The 26,523-nt window shown below is 40.0% G+C and overlaps 1 protein-coding gene across 13 annotated transcripts in view; it reads right to left on the bottom strand.

The window, feature by feature from the left end:
- Window positions 1–26,523, bottom strand: part of FGGY (FGGY carbohydrate kinase domain containing) — a 325,709-nt gene that overhangs the window by 29,796 nt on the left and 269,390 nt on the right. For 12 of the 13 annotated variants that reach the window (XR_005830063.1, XM_040609878.1, XM_040609879.1 and 9 more), the window contains 5 exons: window positions 16,795–16,902; window positions 13,386–13,447; window positions 8,177–8,324; window positions 6,401–6,475; window positions 2,649–2,769 (listed from right to left, as the gene is read on the bottom strand). Coding sequence is in view for 12 of the 13 variants with exons in the window: in XM_040609878.1 (XP_040465812.1) it covers window positions 2,649–2,769; window positions 6,401–6,475; window positions 8,177–8,324; window positions 13,386–13,447; window positions 16,795–16,902 (514 nt within the window). In the remaining variant the exon portion in view is untranslated. Of the gene's footprint in view, window positions 1–2,648; window positions 2,770–6,400; window positions 6,476–8,176; window positions 8,325–13,385; window positions 13,448–16,794; window positions 16,903–21,774; window positions 21,796–26,523 lie in introns of those variants that run through there. The other variant, XM_040609885.1, reaches the window with a different exon arrangement.

The raw sequence follows: 26,523 nt of genomic DNA, 5'->3' as shown, positions 1-26,523 counted from the left end.
ACAAAAAACCTCAATATATATTCTGAAGTAAATTAAAAATTGTTGTTTCATCACCCGTGGGTACTATCATGAACATACTTTCCCTCGGTTCACACAGTTTTCTAAGGTCTGTATTACTACTGTAAAAACAGCAGGACAAAAGACTAGTAAAAAAAATCAGCCCGCTTTCTTAATTCTCCTTAAAAATCTGAAACATTAGTGTAAGTCCAGGTACTTTTCTAGCTGCCCTTTAGATGCTTATCCTCACTAAGTCCAAAAATTTAATATTCCTACAGTATTTGGCATGTGTCTAAATTTCCATTACTGAGATAACTTCATTCAATGGACGGTGATGCAAACACAGTGCTGGGAGGAGGGCTTCCTCTGTGAATAGCCTCAGTGATATTATGCCCCAAAAAATGCTGCTCCTGAGAGCCAGCTGTAAGATGAGAATGAGCTGAAATTTGGAGGAAGATCTAAAGTGAGCCATGAACAACTCCTGCAGAGGACAAGGCAAATACACACTTTTCAAAATGAGAAATAAAATTATTAAGATAAGAACCAATTATTGACCTTGCACCCCCCAGGCATCCAGTTACATTATGTTATACTTTGCACTGTTCCACTGTGTAAAGTTCCTTACAACTGTCTGTCGGCGCGCAACATCAAGGTTCCACAGTGGTGTTTACGCCATCTCTTCCTACAGTTAGCACAGGCAGGGTGGCGGGGAAGGACTGAGGGTACAGCGAGACCTTGTTGCGTCACTGATGGAATGACTACTGACAGCGAACCGGTGGCATTACAGCACCCCGTCAATTTCTCTGACCAAACACATCCACCTTAAAACCACCGGTGTAGGATCCGTCACCTGAGCATTCCTCCGGTTCAGAGGGACCACAGCTTGGGACTTGGGTCAGCCTGGAACAGAAAATCTAAACCCCAAGCTTACAGCTACACGGCTCTTCGCCAGGCGTTGAAGCAGTGAGCAATTTCCAGCGTGCTCTAAAATTTACTGCACATTTCCCGCATCATCAGAATGAATACAGAATTCTTACCAGGCAAACAAAAAGATCAAGATACTTTTTAAGTGGCCTGCAAAATTATCTATTGGATGTCTGCGTGGCTGAGTCATGGGCATTTGCAGCTAACAATAATATATTCAGGTTTTTTTCCTTTCAGGAAAGAATGGGGGATTGATCCTGGAATGTTAGTTATTTTATCTGATAGGCTCTAATGAGTTCAACATAACCAAGAGCATTTCAGTTAGATGAACTCTGACATCCCTTGTCAGTCACTGATTTTCCAAATGGGGGAGAACTCCAGGCTGCAAAAAGGCCTTTTTGTAATGAATTGTACTTGGCCGTTAGTTACAGTCAAAGAACTTCTGATTACATTTTAATCAGAATACCTTTTCACAGATCTTTTATTTTACACATCATGAAACAGCATCCCAACTCTGCACGTAGCTGAAATTCACCTAAAACACTGGAGTTACACAGGAAACGCGTGGACTTGGCAACATCACTCTTCACAATCAGAAAGCGTCACTTTGTCTATAATGTGTTTAGTGCATTTTAGGTTCAGTCGGCACTGTGCTTTTTGCTTCTCCATTTCTGTTTTCATCTCAGGTAAGTATATAAAGTGTATTTTCATCTTCCCTCCCACATCAAGGTTATAAAGTGTGGTTTGACATCAAGGCAAGTCACATCTCCAGATCAAATGCCCCAAATCTAAGCCTTAAACTTTATTCGTGACAGATCAACTGGTCTCAATTTGAAATATACCCCAAACACACATCATTCAAAGTTTCTGTGAAATCCTTTACACTGCATTTTGTTATTTTTTCCTCATTTTTTAAAGTATATTCAACTGACTTACAGGTGTGCTCAGATGTCCAACACACACAGGCTTAAGGGAGACCAAAAATACCATGCCAGCCTGAGACCCCTCCATAACCAGCCACACAGCCAGCACCTTCCGCCCATCAGGAATTCTACAAAATCAAATGCAACACCATGCAGGAGCAAGGATCCAGAAATCATCCTCTAAACCATATTACTGATACAGGTATGGAAGCAATTCAGAAAAGAATTGTTCTATATAATGGATACAAAGCCCAGCATAAGCAGGAAGCGACAGAAGCCCAACAGCATTCAAACAAGATGAAGCTAAGAGAGGTTCTAGTAAAACACATCTTAATGCCAGTCATGCTCACAAAATGTAGCTCGCATTATCCTCATCTTACTAACATCTTGTAATCGGACTGAATGGAACAATTTCTATAAAATGGTTCACAGAGTTTTTAAAAATCTGACAGTGAGTGAGAAACATCCATACAAAGTTCTTACATTTGTTCTAAATTTTTCCTAAAAAAATTGTAAGTCTAAGATCTGCAGATTGGGAATCCTGCTGGACATTTCTCCTGAAGTCTGTTTTCTAACAATACAAACAAAGGAGCTTTGTTTGCACCGCATCTCTATGTTATTCAAATGTCTTTAAATTTCAGGAAATTCAGTCTTACAGGAAGTAACATTTCATTACACACTTTTTGGCCAACCAGCAAAATACAGTTCTATATAAAGAAAGTATTTATTTTTCCAAAGACAAAGTATTTAGCCACCTAAAATAAAGTACTTTACACTCCTTTCCCCGCACTTCCTCTAACTTACCAGTGATGTCCGCGTGCATCTGCACAAAGAGAGGGTTCTTGCTCAGCCCACCGCACAGAAACAGTGTGTTGATATGATGCCCTGCAGCCTGCATGGTTTCCAAAATATGCCTTGTTCCTAACTTCAAAAAGGGAAAAAAAACCCATGAAACAACAAAAACAGATGAGCACAGGAGAGCAGCCACAGGAACAGATCTTAAAACACAATTTGCTAAAAAGAAAGATACTCTTAACTGCCCCTACCAGTAACCTGAGGGCTGGGAAAAGACCTGCAGGGGTACGGCCTCTGCTTTGCTTCCAGCCAGTAACAGGCACTGTAATTAAGAACTAGAAAAATCAAACAGATGGCACAAAGAATTGGGAAGTACATGGGCACAGCATACTGCAGTAAACATCCTGGGGCTGGCCGAAGAAGTGAAGACTTACCAGTCCGTGAAAACATGGGAAAATAGGCCTTACAGGGAAGTACTGACTAGGGGGAGGACAGGGATGATGAGAAGACACGCAAATGGGCACCAGGAAAAACTGACGGCAGTGATAAGCTGCTGTTTGTGACCAAGGGCAGCAGGGTACAGAAAACATCTCCAGATCCAGAACTAAAGCCTACCTGGCAAAGCCATCGCCACCAAAACCTTCTATTTACTTTGTATAACAGCATCTGAAAATCACTCTCAGTAAAGAGATTTCAATTCCGAAGCCAAATAGCAAAACAGGACAAAAAAAAAAGGAGCAAATAAAACCCTGTATTTTCTGTCTTTTCAGCAAAAAGGAAAACCTGAAGAATTTGGTATTGGCTTAACTATTTCTCTTGGCCTTTGCCCTATGAAAAATAAAATGTTCCATTTCATGCCTGGATTAATTGAAACATCTAACATGTAGGCACATTTTTAAACTTTGCGTTTACAGTCTCCATTCTGAAAAACTCTGCTCCGCAAATGATGAAAGCAAATGCTTTGCCGTTTTTTTTTTAAAAATCTTTTCTCTTTCTGTTTGCTCTGCTTGCCTCCCACTACTCACTGAAGTCAACCTTCTCCCTCTCTCCATTTGCAAGAACATTTTCCATTTCTTTGACAAGCTAATTGTCCAAAAAGAATTCCCAGCTCCTTGTACCTTGGAAGTTAATTTTGAAGCTCAGACTTGACAAAATGCCAAATTCAAGCCAAAATTTTACTCAAAGTGACTCTTTGTAGGTAGATTTCCCTACAAAGCACAATCTGGTCAAAGTTTTCACAACCTGCCGTTTCGGTTTGCTTTATGCTATGCGTTGCAAGTTCGTTAAGAGGTCTGCAACCTGCAATAAACCCCTCTTCAAATAAAAGCTACTGAAAATTGAAGCTAGCAAAGTTCCATCAGACTGGAGACGTCACTACGAATGACTGGCACCATTCAGGGTAGGCCTTCAAATATATTTTGTTTTTCCAGGCAAGCGGTTATGAGGAACTTTAGCAGCCGCAACACCAGCTGGCTAAATCCATCGCTTCCCTATTGACACAGGAGGCTAATTTCTAAATCACACAGCCACAATTTTAATTATGGAAAAATAAACTGCTCTAAAAAGAGTCTGTCTCCTCAGAATGGGCTTGATGGCCACAATTATATCTCTGATCATGTTCTCATCCGTCTTAACTGTTGCATTGCATTTTGCAATGAATAGTTAAAAGGATATTCTCTTTCACTACTTCTGAAATTCAAATTTATTAACAACTTCTCTCACAACATACACATGTCAAAGGCCCTGAGAAAGAACATGCTGTGAAAATTATTTTGTGTTTACCTGCCTGGAAAATTGTATTCACATGGCAATTTAAATTAAAACCAGACTTATTTCACTGGGGCGGGGTGGGGGTGGGGAACAAACTAATTTAATCCTGGATTGGAGAAAATGCAAATCGAGGGGCTTCAAATGCAAATTTTATATAAAAAGAAAAAAGCCTCTCCTACTGAAAAGAAAACTAGAGATTAACATTCTGTGGGCAGGCCTACACGTTTTACATGATTTTTACTTGGGTTTAAAGTTTGTCTTGCACCCCTTGAAGACGGCTAATGGCACAGGGCCGGGGCTGTCCTGAACTAGAACTGTTTCTTTCAACAAAAGTGAAGCTAAAATCGAGAGTGACAGAGTACGGGAGGAAAAATAAATTTCCGAGGTATCACATTAGCAATTAGCAAATAGTCAAACCCAAGTCTACTCTGTCAACTTTTTAGTTACTGTTTCAAGAGTGTTTTAGGAAAACTGAATTTCCATTAACTTACAATGAAAAGAAAACTACGGTACGGCCTTGTTATATTAAATCTCATGATCGGCACAATTAGCTACCAAAAAGATATGCAGATGCTGAATTTAGTGTTCAACACAGTATCTGTGTTTTACAATAAAATTTGAGTTGTATCATATAATGAGATAATAGGTGACTTTCCCAGGATTTCCAGCAGAGAACGTTTCCACTTCATTAGCACGATATAATTAATGGAGCACCTGTTCAATACTGGAAAGTCTCTTTCAGGGGCAGTATCAGTCGCTGGCATTGTTTAAACTCTCCTAGGCATTCTTATTTAAATGGTGGGATTATACTGAAGCATCAGGTACAACCAAGCTATATTCATCTTAAAAGGGGTCAGAACTCACAACAATGAATTCCAGGCTGGGGTTAAGTTCTCATTATTTGCTGAAGAGGGAGGGTTAACACATAAGATGTACAATTCACAGTAAATTTACAGCAGCCGCCCACCCTCTACATCCCAGATGGCTGACCCAGCCTAGCAAAGTTGTTGTTTAACCAGTAGAGGAGTTTGGAAGTTTTCCAACTGAACAGAGTTTTGTCAGGAAAACTCCCCAATTCATCACACTGTTAATGTTTTGCAAAAACACCTCAATTTCAACAAACTTAAAAAAAGACCACAAAAACCCAAAAAAAACCCCAAAAAACCCCAAACACAAAAAGGATGTCAAAGGAACATCAATTTCAGTCACCAAACCCCCAGGGACAGCATGCCCCATTGAAAATACCCAGCACCAGGGTTTCAAAACAACTTCTTTGACCCAGGTTTTCACTTCAAAATAGAATTTCTTGTGAACTGGAAATCCTGGGTTCAAAAGAAAATTAGGACAGGAACGAAAGTATTCCAATAAAGTGACCCATGTCCGCAGGCCAGCCCATGAGGCAGCTGCACAACGGCAGTCCCCCCTGCCCTCGCGGAAGGGCAGCCCCCAGCCGCCCGTGCGACACGAGGCAAGGTAGGGCTTGCCCTGCAGCAGGGAAACCAAGGGACAAGGGATCTGCTCGGTTGGGTCCCTAGCGTAGCCAACTAGATCACAGCCCCACTCCAGCCTGCCGTGGCACAGAGTTCTGACTCCTCTAACAGGCAGGCAGGGGAAATCCATGGATTTAGGAACAATCTGAAGCTGAGGCATTTAGGGGAGCGCAAGTTCCTCCATACAATTGCCAAAGCTTTTTTTGCCCCCACTCCCTCATCTTCCCACCATGTTAACACTGCCACACATAGCATCAGCCTCTTTCCTCACATCTGCACTAGAGGCAAAAGCTTTTTTGGGGAACGTTTTCTGCACGGTCTGTCGATTATCCTACAGCAGGGAGTAGTCACCAGTGTGGGTAAACAATATCTTGCTCCTTTAAGAAGTCCATTAAGAGAATTCATCTATTATTAGAAATCTGTTTAGCAGAAGGGAATGATCAGTCTGCCACAGAACACGAAACAATTCATTTATTCTTTTATGCACTTAAAATGGCTTACAGCAATGGCTTGAATCGTGGCCAAGTAGATAAGGGCAAGTTCATCCAGACCCCCAGACAATGTTAGTCCAACAACCTGTGCAAAGATCAAAAAGAAAAGGTACAAATCCAGCCAAAGTAAAACTATTATTTTCTACGGTTTCTTGTTGTAACAAGTTTTAAGTGCTAATTCTAAGCCTTACTTTTGTGAGCTGTACACATAATGTTATGTTAAACATGTTATTCCTGATCTGGGGAAGAACCACATAAATTGTTCTTGCCCTTGCAAAAAAGTAAAGAACAAACAGCATATTGTAGGGGATTAGAGATAGATTAACTCTGACAGTTTTACGTTATGACTCAGATATTGCTCCTCAATGTATTTAATGTAATAATATGAAAATGCTATTACATAAAAATAACTTTTTAAAAGCATTTCTCCCCCTCTCTTCCAAGCACCCTAACACTGAAACACAATTAATAATTAAAGACTATATCTTAGCCTCCTTTACTCTGACATAAATCAATACTGCACTGTAGTTACCCTGGATTAATATCAGCATAGGCAAGACCTGAAAGCAGCCGTAACTGTGGCAGAAAAAATGTGTTGCTATTACCAGTAGTGTCTGCATACAGCCATCACATCAAGGAAATTGTAATTCTGCTGCAGCCCATAATTCTTTTGTAAAATAATACAGGTATTATTAGAACCCCAAAAATATGTAAGCCATCTTTTTTTCTTTTGTTAATGTTTCCCTCGTTTGTGGTCCAAAATGTGTTGCAGCGCGTACGCCTGCCTACCCCTTCCTGTCTCAACCTCAGATATAGCAGGTTTTGGTGCTGGTGAGTAGCTTGAGATGCTCACTTCAAGGACAATATGCCATTTTGAAGTACATGTTTACATTAATCACCAGGCATTTTGATATCAAATCATACCGTTATGACATTCTTCTGTTACTAGTTCTGCACAATAACATCGTGGCTTGTGACCTAGCCAATCTACCACCGTAAAGTTCAATGAAGGGAAACATCCAAACATTGAAAGACGATGGAAAATCCCCCCAGCAGAGGTTCTCTGGTGAGCTTCCAAATGCTGCTCTTTCTGGTCCCAGACTGCAATGCTCTGAAAATGTCTTTGTACAGAACACAATACTTCAATCCCTTCAGGTTCCAAAAGGAGCAATTTTAAAAACACAAGCCAGAATCAGATCAGGTTTGCCTTTGAACAAAGGTGTATGAAGCACCATAGTTACATATTTCCTATCCAGAGAGCATCTGTGCCCATTTCTAAAATCAAGCAGAGGAGCTTTGCAGTTCTGTTGAAATTTACTACCCAGCAACTGTAATAGAGCGTATTTACTGCACATTTATCTGTTTAAATCAAGCAATCTCTCCTTAGAATATTTAATTCCTTTCCCAAATAGGCATACCCAAATTTATCTTGAAATTCATTGCAACGGATATGCAAAATTCAGTAGACAGGTGAGTTAAAAACAGCAAGTGCTGCTAGTCAGTGCTCTGAAATGTGATTCCTAAGAAAGATATTGGGACACACACAACACTCCTCATATTTTCTGAAAATAAATGTGGCTGTAGTGATATCTCAACTACAATGATCTCTGGTTTTCTACTGAAATGTTAGCACACCTCAAAATGCAGCAAGAAACCCAAATCCTATGGGATAGTTTAAATAGCTAAGGAGGAGTATGCTCAAAATTGAGAAAAGCTCCTTCCAAGCTTTTTTTTTTAATTTTTTCACCCTGTATTGACCTTTCTGCAAAGACAGACTGTTTCTTACCATGCCCTTTAGTGTCAGATCTGTTAAGGGAGATCTGTTACCATGGAAATCTGGCCAAACATGTAAATCAACAGTGAGGAAACCCACAGGCAAAGATTTCTTAATCAGATCCAGGTGACTGTTCAAGTACGTATATATACTGTGAGCACTAGAAGAAAAACAAGTTGGAAAAAGAGTGGGGGAGGTTATTCATCAAACATAAAACATTCCTACTACCATCAAATGCAGAAAACCCATCAATGAACGGCAAATCCCAAATCAAAAACAAAGGGGGAGAAAGGCAAAGGCGAGTGCTGGCGGAGGCCGTGGCGCTGCGGAGCGGGGGGTGTCCATGTGTGCATCCACCCCGCGGGCCAGCCGACCCCTGTTTGACAGGAGGAAGGGAGAGAATGGCAGTTTGTGATCTTGAGCCTGTACGTTGACTCCTACAGGCCCCGAGACGAGCCAGAGCTGTTTGGTATTTGGGGGGCAGTCGATGCTCGTCTCAAAGAGAAAGGCGCTGACAAAGCTAGAGGAAAGCAAGCTGAGAGAGAAGAATAAGGAGGATTCCAGACAGAAACAAAAATCAAATTCCTTCACAAATATTCAAAAATTTCTCTGATTAATCAATAGCACTGGACTTACAGCTTTCCTTTTTTAAACCATAATTATTTCACTGTGTGTTATGATTAAAATGCAGCGCTAAGGGTGGAGGACAGAAAGCAAGCGGCTGCTGTTTTAGGGAGGAGCTGAACATGGGCCTAAATAGATCGTGTCTAAGTTCAGATACTACACCCAACTCCACAATATCCAACAGACTTTTTCCTGGACCAAAAGTAATATTAGAACTAACAGTGGATTCCTCAGTGCTTTGGCTTGCAATGACTCTAGTGACATTCCATTTTAAAAATGCTGCTATTATGCTCAGAATATTTTTTCAAACACTCATGATAAACAGATTCATATATATTTTTCAACTCCTTGGAAATCTCTAAGTGGGGCATTTAATTCTAGACATGTGAGTCAATAACAGCATCTAACCCTAATTACAATTGATTAGTCATTGTCTCATCCACTGTAGACCCAAACAGTGATATCCATTTAGCCTCTACATGTATATTCAATCATGCACTAATGAGATCCCTAAGGGAATTTGGCATATGCTTTACTAGTTTGACTTCTGACCTGCTAGCAGCTGTATATTTATACTTTGCATTCAACCATTCAGCTGCATGTTTTTTCAATTATACCTTACCATGTGTACACTATCAGAGGATATCATTCAAAATGAAGTACACTTGGAAGACATTAAAATAACTAATTTACATCATTATTCACGTACTTTAAAATGTACTTTATGTGTCTTCCTGGACCTGAATTATGATAATTTTGAGGTCACAATCATTTTTCCCCCCTTGTAAAAATGGCCCTGTTTTCTACATCCTTAAAGACTGCACTATAAGCAATACATGCTAAGGACAAAGTAATTTTATTTTCAGTCTAAATCATGGCCTGACTGTTCTGAAGGAAGAGAAAGGAAAGCTTCACTCAACCACAGACCTACCAGACATCCCAGCTTCTATCTGATCTCCATCCTGCTTGATTACTCTCACAAGGATAAGCCATTCGTGCAGCTCTGACAGAACACCAGGACTGTAGAAGAGGCTGAAGTTCAGCCAAATACGCTGAAGACCCACATAACCTTGGAATTACACTTTTTTTTTCCCACACCTTTTAGTGGTTTTTTTTAATACATATAGACATGGATTCAAGGCACTACATTTGGACTGAGTGACTGGCAAAAATCCTTTGAACACTTGCCTGTTCCAGTTTACCATGTTTCTGTTACACATAGTATTACACCATCAGCTCTCTGGAGCTTCTTCTGTTCTATGAGAAGGTATCGGTAGCAGCTGGATCTGACTTGCAGAGTTGAGCACAAGCTATTGCTATTAAAAAGGTACAATGCTGAAAGTGGAGAGTAAGAAATCAATGCAAGTTTGCCCAGGGTGATGCTCATATTTGGAACGTCGCTTCAGAAGGCACAAGAGGTTGGTATTTAATCTGCTCAGGAATCCTGGAAGATGCCAGCAGGTATCTTTCAGGAAAAAAAAGAAATCTAAAGATTTTAGATTTCTAAATCTAAAAAAGGGGCTCTAAAACATCTAGAGGTACAGAGAACTGCCAAATATGATGATTATATTCCTCTTGAAAGATCCCAGAATTGCTGATAGATAACGTGTGTGTAACTTCCAACGCTTTTTTTCAGGAGACATCTCTTCAAATGGGGAAAGAGCATGGAGGAGTACAGGAAAGGAAATTCTGTCCTAAAACAGCACTTTACAAAATGCCAAAGGGCATATAATCTTTGCTGTCAAACAGTTGGACACTTTTTTCCTCCAGAAGATTAGAACTGTGATTCTAGGAAATAGAAGTACTCAAACTTTAAAGCATAAATTATCATATTATTTCTTTCTTTGTTGTGGTTTTTTTTTCTCTACTCTAGCCTACCTATACAGGATTTAACTTACCAGTGATGGCTAGATGACAGACCTAGACAATACATAGATTGAAGAGCAAAAGTGCTACATACACAGCAAGTTCTGCAATGCAGTGAATTGCATGAAAAAAACCAATTTTGTTGTTCACAGAGTATGCCAATTAGTTAGACCAAATGCTAAATTTACAGCTGTCCAGAAACTCCTCATGTAATTCAACCCTCTCCACTTCCAGTAAAAGGGAAGAGAACATAGGAATAGTACTGGGAGCACTGCACAAGACTGGTCTTCAGCTTGTACAAGCGGTCAGTAGGAGCTGGTTTCTGGCAAGTCCGTCTAAGCCGCTCACGCCCTAACAAGTTACCACAAATTACCGCAACAGTGATAAATGCAGCTTGCAAACTCTTGCTGCTGGTACAGGCGAAGGAACAGAAGTCTGCCCAGTGAAGCTTCTGAGATCAGCCACCCAAGCAGGCAGTTTGCCATTGCAAACCTACTTATTAGCAGCGTTAGGAGCTTGGGAGAAAGGAAAGACAGGTTAGGAAGGCAGAAGTAGGTGATAGACAGCAGCAAGTAAGAGGCACGGATTTGTGACCTCAGATGTTATTTTTTAATGATCCAGACATGCATGTGCTTTTTGTCACTACAAAACCAGCTTAACTCTCTACAGTACTGCACCTAGCATGCAAAGTCAAGGTAATATGCAATTGCACACCTAAGTATGGAATTCTCATTTTGTTTTCTTTCAGTGTTCATTTGCAATGGCTGAACAGATAGAAATTGCTACACCTGCACAGAGAATATACTAAACATAATAAACCAGATTCTCTGAAATATTCTGCTATTTCTAGGTGAATAATTTATCCTCATCACCAACAATCCCCCAAAAGGAGACACTATGTTTTTATTCGCTATATGACAATGTAATTGAGCATATAATCCAAAGTTTGGGCCAACACTGTTCGCAAAAAAAAGGCCTCACATTTGCATAGCTACTGCTACTAGTCCCTATGATAAGGCTGAAGCTTGTGCTCCATCTGCAGAAAGAAATGAAGAAATAAGGAGAAAAAATCGGTTCAAATTGCAAAGTTCCTGATTTTTGTTTATTCAAACTAAATGTTTTAATGAATATTTGAGAAGGATAGCGAGAACGAGGATGGGGGAATTAAAAAGAGACTTGTTTACTAAATTTATAGCTATCCAAACATTTCATTAGGAGAGTATATCTGGAAAGCATTACAAAAATACCATTGAGCAAATTAACTTTATAAAATATTATCAACCTTTCTATAAAACATTATAACCCTTTTTATCAAGGCTATCCTCCTCCAGTTTTACTAACTGCAGGAAACTCAAATCAAAAGTTACAACACCATATACTCAGATAACACGGCGTTCTATTCCCAGTATTTTGTATTAGGTGTCCTACTCACATCACAGTCCGCGCCCTTTTGCACCATGAAACTAGTTGTGGTCAGTCAGTTCAGTGCCAGACCTAGTACACACAAGCAGGCTACTCCTTTTTCCAACACAAAAAGCATGGTTTATCCTGGCATTACAGACTAACCTAATTGTTTCTCTTATACTTGTGCTTCATATGGGGGCACTGGAAAAATGGCCTGGAAGCCAAAATTTTGGAAAAAAAACCCAGATCAATCCTTATTCCAAACATACACAGATGGATTTATTTCCCGATTTCCTTTTTTAAAGAACAAAGAGAATTCTAGGAAGCATGAAACTATTTCATATTGAATGAAGTTCAATACATTTCTGGGAATACTTTTTTTAACAACAAATTAAGTCTTTAACAAACAAGTAAGGCATTGAGCACTACAAAGCATGGAAGGGTCATCCAGAGAAACCAGGTAGCTTTATAACCCCAGGGAGGACTAAAACAACTGTGTAACTGCCTGTGCTTCATACATTTACCAGGACTGACCCTTGCCTTTTAGACTAGAGTAATAAACTGAAGATAAAATGCCAAGTTTGCTGTTTTTTTCTTTAATCTAAAGAGGAAAAAGAAATTAAACGTTAATCACATTTTCATCCAATGTGCCTAACTGTTCAGCTAAGATCTCTCTGGGAGTGATGTGAACCATCTTAAACAGAATCTAAGCCAAAACAGCTTGAGAAAGTCCAGATCTGACAGAAGTGTCTGGGCTGTCTTCATCCACCTCTAAAGCAGGCCAAACTACAATTCCACATTGTGCACAGCCTCCTGCTCAAGGAATCCTGGAGTTACCTCCAATTCACTCCTACATCTTAGTTTTGTCTGAAAATTCATCCTGGGTTTCTCTGTTCTATTTGTGGTGCCAGGCAGGAGTTTTTCATGCAGTGGTTATACCTTCCTTCATATGACTGTTCCAAAGATACTGAATAATGTATTCCTAATTAAGCTATATCTCATCCTTGGAGATTAATAGAGTCACCTACAAATTAAGACACATCATTAGCCTAAGGCATAAAGTGCTGAACAGGGCTGATGCTATGGTATCAAGAAATACCCTGGACTGGATATGAAAGAATTTGAAAAGCAGTAAGTTAATATCACCACTTAGATACGCTGAAGGTATCTGAGGGGAGTTTAAAGCTTTCATCTTTGAGCAATTACCTGGCAAGCTTTTGTAAATACTTCCAACCCACTATCAGACTTAATTCCCATTTCAGAATAAGGATAGACTGCATTATCAATTTGTAAGGCAGGTATATGATAAAGGAATAAGAACAGTGACCTGGCTGCAGCTTTTGACTGTAATTCCGGGAAGGCGACATGGCCTCGGACCACATGATCTATCTGAAAAAGAGGAAAGCAAAATTTTTGGGACAATTACATCTTAAAAATTCAGTCCCAGAAAAGGGTAATACAGCGTCATAACTTTAAAAAGACAAGACAGCTTCAAAATTACTCATGAGGTGTTAAATCCTAACCCTAATGAAGCCAATGGCAAAACTCCCACTGACATTACTGGATTCAGGATTTGGCTCAAAAACAGTAAGAAAAAACAACAAATGCTGCACCAAAAATAGGCAAAATGCTAAGCATGCAGCTCCTCAGCCAGAAGAGCAAGCTGAAAGGATGACTTTTTTCCTGTCCAACACTACCTGAAAGCGTGTCCCCTAGCCTCTCCCATTCTCTTGCATGCAGACCCCTCATTGGGATTCTACCAGGAGCACCACCTTGGCCCAAATCCCTACAACTTTCCGTATCACACTCTTATAATAAAGCACAAGGTGTGTTGTCATCCTGATAGATGCTCCATATGTTCATTGCAGGAAACAAAACGTATACCCTGACAAGCAATTATTGCTATAAAGAAAGATCAATACAAGCTCTGTCTTATAGTAAATTGATAAATCAGCTTCTCCTTTCACTCCAGAGTGGATACCATTATTCACAAAACAAAGCATCAGGTAGAACAACATGGGCTTTTAAGACAATAATTCTGCAGGTTTTGCGGCCTCTTGATAATATGCCATCAGAGGTGACAGTAAAAGCTAAGGAGGCAAAACTACAGCTGCTGAAGTTCACCGAGTATACTCGGCAATAACTATAGGCATCGAAACCTTCTGAATATAATGAACCATACACATCTGAACACAGCAATAAAAAAAATGCACGCCTGTTCTTTCTGAGGTTTGCATCAAAGACAAAACTCAAACATGTGCATGCATTAAAAAAAGCTCAAGCCTGAATTCTGCAATCTAGCATAATCTTTTTAGAACACAGGAACAGCTCACAAATTCATAAATAAATTTATAAACAAACACCACATATACGTGTGTGCTATGAAAACACATTACACAAAAATGTGACAGAAGTTACGAATTCAGATATTGAAATGCCCTTAATTCAAGATATGGCCACATGAGAGTTGTATCTAGAAATCCTCTCCTGCATTCTGGAGTTTACAGTTTGTGACGATGTCGTGGCATCCTTTGTCTCTGCTGTGCAGCATCCTTCTTCCTATAAATTTTGAAAATCCAGTGCAAAAGCGCATCTAATACACAAACAAACAAGCTTTTTCAAAACAAATGGGAGTTCTTAATTCTTCATTTGGATTCTATCTGAATCAGTTTTCAAAATCCAACAGACTTTTCAACAGCTGTACCAATAAAAATTTTTTTGAAAGGGAAGTGTATCAGTTTTAGTTTTGAGATGTTCAATAGACTGTTCAAATTTCAGTAAAATAATTCACCTTTGGGCATAGATCAAGCAATGAAAAGAATCCCAAAGCATGTCCAATTTTTTTGTTTTCAGAAAGCTTTAAGTACGAGAAAGCAGGATCTAAAAAATACTCCTTCTTAAAGACTAGAAAGGTAATGAATGCAACCTATCCTCCACACAGGGCACATACACTGTTTCCTCCTATGGCTCCCAATGTGGTTTTTGTACATACAACCTCAAGAAAACCACATGAGATACTCTGAGAATGTTTTAATAAGACAGCTTCCCTAATATACCGAACAGTACTTAAAGCTGACTCCTGTTATGGGTCCTAACATGACCATACATTTTTTCCAGCAATTTCTTTAATGACTCAGGAATGTCTTGTTCTCTGATACTAGAATGAAAAGGATTTTAAAAATCGTTGTTCTGAAATGCCCTATCTCCCGTGGTACATTTTAAGTGCAGAACCACCCTGAGCCAGCCAAGAAAAAACACTGACTTGCTGTATCCTCTCTAGAGCTTAGTTAAGTGTCTTTACCCACTCCAGATTCAGCACATAGAGGCATCTCCTCTCAGAAGTGTTCTTACAGAGAAACGCACAAGGCTTGCTGTTTTCCTTTTAAAGTGGTGGTGTTACTAGCAATAATTTAATTTTACTTCTGGTTGTAGCAGTTACCTGTAAAATGGGACACACTGGTTCTAGCCCCGGCTTGACCTGAAAAATGTAAAGCTCACAAATCCCACCTGCTGAGAGTGCTTTAGCCCTGAGGCTACGGATGGGCTGGGATGGGAAGCAGAGGCTGCCCGAGAGAAAGAGGCATGACTCTCCTAGGGAAGCTGTGACACTGTACAGAGAGGAAGGTCAGATTCACGTGGCCAAGGACAGGGCACGGGAGGGAACACCAATTCACAGCTCAGCGCTTAGGTGTGCCTGGGCTTCCTGATCCAGGATTATTTCTGTTTCACATTCAGTGACTGTTCCATATGGAATGTATAAATGCAGTGATGCCCCAATCTACTACTTCCTGGACGTGTACTCCGATCACTAGGCTTTTAAAAAGGTGGGTGGTGCTAGCTCTGAGTAAGCGAGCAATTACGCCTGCAATTTGGGAAAGATCAAACCCACCTGTATGTCTGGTGAGCTTACAGAGGATACCCACAGGACCGGGCCTGCCTCCTGGAGTTTCTCAAGAGGATCTGCTCACCCTTAAGAGCAGTCAGTATTTCTACAGACTGAGCAGGGAGACACACAGGGAGCTTTAGAAACTTCCAGGGTTAAGCAGCCACTTAAGGTCTTGCTGATGCTTTTGGACTCAAACCTAAATACTGTTTTATACATCTAGCCTGTCTTTAAATTTGACTTCAGCATTTTAGTTCTGACTGACCCCTGTAAATAAGAAAATTCATTTTTAGAGAATCCAGTCTGGTTTTAATTTTTATTGACAAATTAAACTAACCTAATATAGTTAGACTCATTGCACTCAAGGAAAGAACTGAAGTGACAATATATGCGGTATCTATATAGACAGGAAAACACATTAATGTATTCTTATTCTGTCCATACATCTTTCATTTATGCTCATCAATGAGCACAGTTGTTCCATATAACACAGTATGTTATATATATATATAAAATTGTCTTTATCTTGAAGTCTATCTCAGTCTCCTGCTAAACTAAAGAATGAATACCCGTTTGCCTGTGAAATAATAACAATCATCACCACCATCATAAAAGGAAGACATGCCCTTAATGCTCTGCCCCATGTATAACTCCCTATCAGAACACAAATGAACAGTCTGTAAGTGGCACAACAATCAACTAATTGCTTATTGCTTTCAGCAGCACGGTACCTCGTACGATCTTGTGGAGGTGTTTCAGGTAGTGCTCTGTCTGAATTGACGGTGAAGCTATCCCAAACGACAGCAGTTATGGCCAACCTCTCATCTCGGACTCTGTGTCTTCAAACACTTACCAGTTTTCCTGTAGCACTTTGACCACCCTCATTCAACCACAATCCAGGTACCATTGCAGAGAAATAAGGTCCCCAAACACCAGGCACAAAAATGGGTGTTTCACTGATCTGGAAAACCAAGAGAAAGCTCTATTGAATCAAACTGCTTGTCCCAGTGGGTACTTCACAACTCATGCGGGGCAGCTATCAGTGTCCAATACTGAAAACAACTGCTGCTCCTCCACTGGAGTTATTAACATGACTGGAGAGGTATAGGTAGAGACTTACTCTAAGGAGAACGTGGAGAAATATGTCCCTCATCTGCATCATTTTTAGATGACGTGACACAGCTGCAGCTACTGATTGCACAACTGCCCCCACTCACTCCCATTTACAGAACAGCTGGGTCTGGCCATGCAGAAAGTAAGAAATTTCAGAAACAGGAGTTATACTGTACAGGGAAAAAGCAAATGTCTTGCTTCTCCAGAAAAAACACCTTACTTAGAGCGAGCAGCTGGATACAACACTCTGCTTGGCTATCATCAGAAATACAGAAAATACAGCTAATGTAACAAGCAACTGGTGTTTACAGAGCACTCATCCCGTATATTTTCAGAGTTAAGATTCGAGAGGGAATCCAGCTGACAGAGGGCCTGAGGTCCCCAAGGTCTGCCATCAACTCCTGAGCCTTGCAGTGGAAGCTCAGGCTCCAGCGTGCTCAACGGAGAGTTGGGTGCTTCGGGTGGAAGCTGCCAACCTGGGCTGGCCAGAAGGGGATTTGCTTGTGTTAGCCACAGGAAATATTTGCCTGCGTAAACATTAGATTTTGCCCCTTACTTCAGCTCTGCTTTACACAAACCACTCCTTCCTTCACACCTGTGAACCCTTTCATCAAGGCAGATATCTAAGCACTATCTTCCAGAAACTGAGCAGGACTGTATTCTGCTGCTTGCATACAAATATACCACCCACGTACACAGCGGCAGCGGGCTCCCATGCAATATTTTAGTGGTTAGACCACTCAGGATGTGGGAGACATTGGTTCACTTCCTTTCTCTGCTTCAGAAGATGCAAATTACCAGTTTATAAGGGCGGAGGGCATCTTCCTTCCACTTACAAAGCTGTTTCACTTTCAATAGACTAGATAGACTTTCTAGACTTACTTTCTAGTTCGGAAAGAAAGCCCATGGAGGTACAGTACCTTGTTGAGCATAAGGCATAGCACACGACTGGGAATGGGGCAGTGGGACTCGGGTCCCAGTACTTGCCACAAAGGCTGGTTACGTATTCTGCACTGGCTGAACACATACAATTCTTGCAGCAGGGGCTGGAGAAGAGAGGTCATCCATCTCCTGGCAAGCTACCTGCTTTACTTAGAAGCCTGATTCATGTTTTCTCTTCCAGGACCAACAGAGGTATACCCATTCAAGGTATACACAACACTTTTTCACTGGAAAAAGAGAACAGCAGTGCAGTCCTACACCATCGTATGACGCATGAATGCACTTCCCACTACAGTCCATGTACATGGGATGCTAAATCTGCAGCTGTTGTTCTCTAGAAGGTGGGAAATGCTCCAAGAGGAGGAAACAAGAGAACTCCCTAACAAAAAAAGTCTGTATGTTTGCAGTGTTGGAACAGCAAAAAAGAGGTGTCTTAGTCAAAGGGACAATGTTTGGGTTTTTTTATTTAGACCTTGCTCTTCATTAGCAAGATTCTAGACCCATTGAAGGATGTTTAAGGTTTGCTATTGATTTCAGTAAGGGCTGGACTTCACATCAAAATAGTTTTGAGGAGTAATTAAAAAATCAAGCCTGTTCCTGTTAAACTTGATGCACATTCTCCCTATATTTAAACAGACCAAACTTTAAAAGAGTTTTTGCTAGCAGCTAGGGAATATGCTCCAAGATGCAGTTTACTGGCATTTGTGCAACACACATGTTTAGTAAATACACCAGCAGGGAGGTTTCTGCACAAACAATAGTCTGTTCAAGCCATAAACTTACATTACAGCTGATTCTTGTCATGAAGTTAAGTAGGAAAACAAAACAACAAAAACTGGTTCCTCAAACTACATCACTACAGTGTCAAGCAATCCCGATTTCTCGTAGGAACACATCTAACAAATACGAGATTCTTGCTCAGTTCTCCCCTATCAGCTCTAATGCGCTGAATTACTTTCGCTAAAGATGTTTGCGTGCACATGTGTGTCTGTGTGTCTGTGTAAGATTTTGGCTGACTAAACCCATTAAAGAGCAAGAATAGCTGCATTGAATTTAAAAAGGCATTTATGACTCCAAGTGGACAAAGCTACGTCAAAAACACTGCAAAGACATTTGGTTTTGTTTTGTTTTCTCTTAAAACTACAAATTAATACAGCTTTGAGTTTTCAACACCTCTACGGGGGCAAACCTTCTTTTACAATTTCAGTAACAAAATGAAGTGCAACAGAAAGCAAACCCTAAAATAACCTGATTTTTAGACCAGTTCCACATCACTGACCTTACTGAGAACACAGCAGACGGCCAAAATTCCCAGTTAGTATCTGCTCCAAACTAGTGATGGAAGATGGTGAGAACCCAAACGTCCCATCTCATTCCTATCCTGTAGTTGGGGACACAATGCATCTCCCTACAGGTGGAAGGAACATTTACGGCAGAAGGGGCCCAGGTTTTTGAAGTCGCATCTCAAAATATTTTTGATGCAGCAAACTTTGCAGTGCTCTGTACTCTGCTGCAATTTCTGAAGGAAGAATCTAGCTACACCAGATGTAGCAAGCTTAAAATCCAACTGCTGTGTAGTCTGAAAAATCAAATAGTCTAAGCATATTAAAACACAAAGATGCTTTGTGAAATCAAGAAGGACAATATAGTTAAAAAACACCGAACAAACAACAACAACAACAACCCCAGCCCTTTCTTCTATCATAAGTCCACAATTTAGCAAATTGTCCTGTAAGTCTGATAACACTGAAAGGTTTAGATTGATTAAAAGACCAAAGTCTCCCTGGAGCCAGCACTCCTGGCCTAGTATTTTGGACACCCACAGGAATTTGCCAGGACAGGATATTTCCGTCCTGGCTCTTCTCAAATTACGCTGAGACTTTCTTATCATCTTACTACTGGAGTACCGTTTGTACACATTCCAGCAAACTTTCAACACATAAACACAGCAAATGAGGGAGTTGCGTATCACCACACTGGTGAATATAGCCCATAGGGTACTAGGTTATCATTTTTTTCTGCTTTTTAACCAGAATAAAGACCACCAGCTATCATGCTGGGCTTTATTCATACTGCATACGGCATCATCAGATTTCCTATTTCCTCCTTCCACTTAAAGAGTTTAATTCACATTTTGTAGACTCTGGATTGTGATGCATGTGGAAAGTAAGAACACCGGGAAATAACATACTCCCCAAAACAGACACACAATCTTTGGGAAGCAACAGGGTGAACATTCTTCCATAGATCTATGGATAACAAATAGCAAATGGTTTCCATTTCCCCTCCTTGAAGTATTTGGACGATGGTTAAGTTTTCCAAGCCATGCAGCAGCTGGCATTTGTATTTTCATAATAAAAAGTCCAAGTTCTGTTTGAGAATACATACCACCCAATCCCACTAAAACACATGACCAGACATAAGCGTAAAGTTGGAGAAATAGTGCAAAGTTTGCCGCAGAACCCAGAAGATAAGCACAATTTACCAGACTCAGAGCTATTTTTGTTACACTAATACCACGTCCTTTTCATAGCTTTCTATTGCCTTCAGACATTCTTATGATGATATAGAAGGATCAGTGTGTTGTCATGATTTTTTTTCTTTAATGAGCTTAAATAAATCCTTAATCTTTTTAGTAGAAAAACAACATCTGTTTTATATTTATGGGCAATTGATTTTTATTTTTAAAGCAAATAAGAGATGTCATCCTTCTTTGAAAGTTAGAATACAAATTCAAAGGGAGCCTCAGATTTTCTGCCTTCTATTTGAATTAAAATCATCCTGTGACACCCTCCTATTGTGAGGCATATTAATGTTTATTATTCTTTACATATAGTGAAACTGAAACACAGAGAGGATATCCTCTGCTAGACATTAGAATGATTTTTGCACATCAATTATGCAGCAGGAATCTGAAGATGGGAGATGAGAAGAATCTGAACCTATTCACACTTTGAGCCATAAGCAGCATCTATAAATATTTCAGTTGAACATACACAGAGACTACTGCCCTCAGCTGTGATGATGCTTACTTACAGAAGTATTATACTCAGACAAGCAATTCCACCTCACAGTTATTCGATCTGTGGATGGCGAAGAATCCTTTTGTGCAGGAAAATGTCACTTTTCTATGTCTGCCCAACACACACATTCCTGCTTGCTCAGCCCATCATTTCAGATGAGATGAGCATTAAGCAGTTCCAAGATTCCCGTTCGTTTGATGGGAAAAAAAAAAGAAAAAAAAAAAAAAAAGAAAAAGAAGAGTTCAACACCTTCTGAAAGGGAGAAGGGGAAAAAAGTTCTGTTTGGGAGGATTTAACCTCAGTGTGTGCTTTATAAAAGTTCATACTAATATGTAAGATATGTAAACATTATAGAGCAATCAGAAACAAATGAAATGATGAATTCAGTTTAACAATATTCAGCTGTGGTGCAAGTGCCAGAAGGCTCTTTTTGTTATGAATAGATCATCTGGATGAGTTACAGACCAGATTTCAACCCTGGTGTGTGCTAGGAAAATCAATGTCAAACTATCTAAGATCAGAAGGTATCAGCAGCACATCTGGCAACCCACAGAAATGAAAAATGTCTTTAAAATATATAATGCTATATAGAACTAAGCTAAAGTATGAAAGGACCTGCTTAAATGGCACTAATAGGAGATCTGTAATGTATTTAATTTAGTTTAGCCCTTCCCACTTGCCTTTCCCTCTAAAGCAAAACCGGAAAAGAAACCTACCTCTGTTGTAAAGCCTACGTGGAAAAAAGCACTACTTACCATGTACAGGCTAACGTGCAGCTCATGTAAGTGAATCAGGGGAGTCAGTGCCTTTAATCCAAACTAAATTCAGCTTTCAGGACTGTCATTTGGTACAAGGAGTGGAACAGGACACAGACCTTCACAGACAAGAATCACCTAGGCATACAGCCATCCCATAAAATGAGCAAGTTGCAATGTGAGATTTATTTTACTTAGCTTTGTTTTGCTAGACTAGCCATAATGATCAGGCACATGCTTGTGTTTCCTCCTTAGTTTTATGCAAATGTTACAACAATCAGAGACAAGATAAAATAAAACACGCCACACTGGTGAGAGCAGCTTTATGGAAGCATGAATTTCAGCAGAATTTTCCTCCCGAGTTGACACCATCTGTTACTGGTATAGGCTTATACAAATTCCTTACAAGAACAGTATTGGAGAACTTGGCTACTACCTGAAAAGCGCATCATTATATTAACAAGGTATACTGCTATATATCCATCTCCTGCCATTTTCATTTCTGCTTCCTAATATTGGGACTCTGATACACAGCAGCATTCTAGTATCACAGAATCCCAGAACAGTCAGGGTTGGAAGGGACCTCTGGAGATCATCTAGCCCAACCCCCTGCTAAAGCAGGGTCTCCTGGAGGAGGCTGCACAGCATCGTGTCCGGGCAGGTCTTGGATGTCTCCAGAGAAGGAGACCCCACAGCCCCTCTGCGCAGCCCGCTCCAGTGCTCGGTCACCCTCAAAGTAAAGAAGTTCTTCCTCATATTCAGGTGGAACTTCTTGTGTGTGTTTGTGCCCGTTGCCCCTTGCCCTGTCGCTGGGCGCCACTGAACAGAGCCTGGCCCCGTCCTCTTGGCACTCGCCCTGAAGGTGTTTGTGGACATTGATAAGATCCCCTCTCAGTCTTCTCCAGGCTGACAGGCCCAGCTCTCTCAGCCTTACATGAAAACAAAATTAAAACAGGAAAACAAAACAAAACAAAACAACCTATGGTCACAACATTTTTAGAGTAACCATTTACTAATGAGAAGCTAGGTCAGAAAATCTGTTTGAAAATCACCTCACTTATCAGCTTCTATAGCCAGAAATTCAGAATAACAGCTGCTTTTGTTAGGCTAAGGCAGGTATGAAAAAAGATCTAAGTTATTAGTGGAGAGTAGGAAAAGAAACAAGGAAAAGCACCGTATCAGTCACCAGCTAATAAATGCTCTTTACAGTTCTGGACTTTGATCATTGACAAGTCAAATACTTTCATTAACTTGTCTGCTGACTTAACTTTCGGAGTTTCTGACTGTGGATTGAGAATACTGACATTCATTCAATGCAGGGGTTTTACATTGATGCATAAAATCCTGTATTAAGAAAACTGTATCATTTTGCTTCTGCTGACAGATGGGCCTTATATTGCTATTCTACCACAACTGTCTGACAAAGAATGAAAGATATTAATAAAAAAAGAAGAGAATTCAAAGGGAAACCCAAGAATGTTTCATTTCTAGGCTTCTGGTTCAAACATAGGTCATAGTAATAGCTACTGAACGTGTGATTTAATAACAGCACTTTCTGATGGCACATACATATTTACTGGGCAGAGTTAGGGCATGCAATTGTATTTTCAGTGGTGTTTTTTTTTTTAATGCTCTAAAATTGCCACCCTGGCATTATTTCTTAAGCACTAAATGGGTCGAAAACTAAGCTTCTCCGTAAATCTGGAGGCAATTCTCTAGGTTAAATTTACAGTAAGTACAGTAGATTTCTTAAAATACATTTGGTTTTAGCAGTAATAACACATTAAACACCAAACAGCATTCAAGCTTTAGCCTGATGGAGAATATAGGTAAGAAAATGAGGTCTTGGAACACAAGAAATCTACTTCAGAACATAAAGGAAATTAAAACTTATTAATATTCCAACTCCTAAAGGTCATATACCACCAGTAATTTATTTGATTATATTTTAAGCTTACATCCCCTGGCCATCACTGGTTTGTTATGAGCTGCATAGCTTGTGGTGGCAAGTCACATAGCTCTCTTACATGTGACAGGCTGGCATCCCTTGGCCCATCCACAGTGACAGAGTTGCTCTGCGATGATGACTAGGCCACAGAAGTTTTTGCACAGAGCTAACTTTATTCCCCTGGAAGCATGGAAGTTATGTGAATGACAACAACATAGATTCAGAACGTGGACTTTGGGATTCTGCCTGAACACATCCGCCCACGGATGATTTTGGTAATCTGTTTACATGCAGTTGAAGAATTCTGGTTTATGTGATGAACTTACTTCCATAAATGCCTTGCAGAATATGCACTCCATCATTTGTTGCCGAAGCCATGTCACAGGTTTACCAAACCCAGAGACCTGGGAAGTTACTAAACCTTAGAGACTCCCATTTAGTTATGAGAATAGCAACAGAATGAATCAAAGCAAGACAAAATTGTCCAACTATGTCTATCGAGGTTGCACAAAAAATAAAAAAAACATTAAAAAATTCAAAGACATCAGGCAATATTTTTGCAGTATAAAATACTGCAAGATAAGATTTCTGACTGTGGAGCCAGGCAGGATTGAAAGAGACAGACAGAAAGGCAGCTATCATCCAAACCAAAAAAAAAAATTACACAAGAGAATCGAAGGGTGTCTGTAGTAGGAAAGTTGAAATAGAAACATGTATTCAGTATTATTTTTTTGCCCAAGCTTGTTTCTTTTCTGTAGGCTATAGTAAAGACATGTTTTTATGTCATTTGTGTCCCCTCAGTGCCTTTAGTCTCATGGGAGGTAAGTGTAAAGGTGACTGCTTGCAGGACTGGAGCTCTGGCAGAGGTGTATGTGCCTACTCAGCTCTCAGGGCTGGAGGCAATTGGCCTGAGGGGTCTCAGAGGAGAGTTTACACCCGGAAAACGTAATTAAGAGGTTGGGAGAGAAGACAATGATACTTATTAGACACCACGATAATGTTAAGAACACAGGTCCAGTACATTTCAGTCCGGCAGCTTAGCAAGGGTGCAAGTGCAGCAGACCCACACAGGAGCTGTATGACAACATTAACAGAAAGAGCTTTTTGATTTTGCTGCTTATTCTGCACTTGGTAATTATGACAAACTTGTATGACAAAAACCAAACCAATCAGAACCACACCACCACCGTTAATTAAAATGTATCAGAATTAGAAACATACAGAGAGTACACATCAAAATGCAGACTGGGCTCTGAAATTTCTGATGATGATTTAGAGCTCGTATTCCAGTTCAGTCTCTGCTTTAGTTATTTTTTGGACAAAACACCCAGTATAACTTACAACTAGGAGACACAGATGAATTCTTAGGGACTACCATAACCTCTTAATCCAATTAGTAACCCTTAGGAGAGGAGCAGCAAAATGTGAATGACATGCATGCAGAACTAATTTTCTAAATTCTCCATAAAACATTAACTCGTCTACAAACTACAGGCCAAACAAGCTATGTGATTAATGCCCAGCAAAGAAATCACACTCACATGGCAACTTGATTGCCTCATCTCCAAAAATATTTCAGGTGAGTTATGCAATGGGACTATTTACTGCACAACCTGGCTTTATATCAAACAAGAATTAATTAGAGGAAAACTTCACTGAGATTATTAAACATTTCCACTGTAAGATTTTTATTCAAGGCTAAATAAGGAAAGGTATTTGAAAATTCTTTAAATCTTATGATTTTTAATGAAAGAACATGTTGAATCACAATAACATTAGTTATTCAACTTGTATTTAATTTATATTTACGGGTCTAAAGAGAAAGTAACCTGGATCAGTGCTTCGAGCCTTGGGAGCCAAAGCCTGAACTTGTACAAACCAGCATATTAACCATCAGCTTCCATGGAGATATGTTGACTTTTACTGCCTGAAGATCTAGGCTAACACTTGGACTTGGACACTTAAATAATTACTCTGACTTTCAAAAAAGCCAAAGACCCACATTTCCCATTGATTCCTGGCTCAAGAACTCAGAACGTGGAGCCAGCTGTTTAGCTCCCCAACACGGACTTGGGCACCTACCCTCAGGAAGAATGTTGGCCCTAGGTTTTTTGTGTCTATAAAACTAAGAATGCTAACAAATGTCCATACAGGTGAGAGACACCTCTTCAAAGAAGGGACAGCAGATACTTAGATACAGAAGAAGAAGAAGAAAAGAAGAAGAAGAAGGAGGAAATCCACCTGCTTCTTCATGTTCATGTTCTTCATTTCCTAACAGTAGGGAACAAGAGAGCTCTTGAAGACAGCTTCTGCAGTCAGTGCTTTGTCTCCGAGAGCAGCACACTAGCTCCTTAGGCACGCTTCAAAAACTGAGAACTGGGTGTAACTTTACTAGACATGCTCTTCACTAAGGGGGATGATCACATACTCAAACATTTACTGCTTTAAACTAAGCCACCAGCAGAAACTGTAAGGCAGTATTTGGTGGTTTCCTCCATCACCCAGAGGATCCTGGTTCTTAAAACAGTTAAACACATCAATTAAAATGTTGCTTAAAACTGACGACAACAACAAAAAAAATATCAAATTTTGAAAAAAATAAAACACACCCCTGTTTTACTCAGCTGTATTTTACTTTACCTTTTAAAATGTAATCTATCAGGCCCTTGCCAAGAGCAGGGAACGCAGGAGGTCACAAGCTGCACTCGTATAAGCAACTTTTCTGGAGGTCTGCCACCAGAAGCCAGTTTGAAGTTCCATTTCTGAGAAAAGCCTCTGACAATGGATGCTGTGGGGCTTAC

This window comes from Falco naumanni, chromosome 11, assembly GCF_017639655.2.
Source record: "Falco naumanni isolate bFalNau1 chromosome 11, bFalNau1.pat, whole genome shotgun sequence".
NCBI classification, from domain to species: domain Eukaryota; kingdom Metazoa; phylum Chordata; class Aves; order Falconiformes; family Falconidae; genus Falco; species Falco naumanni.
The sequence above is the reverse complement of the archived record's forward strand: the minus strand, read 5'-3'. Positions and strand labels throughout refer to the sequence as shown.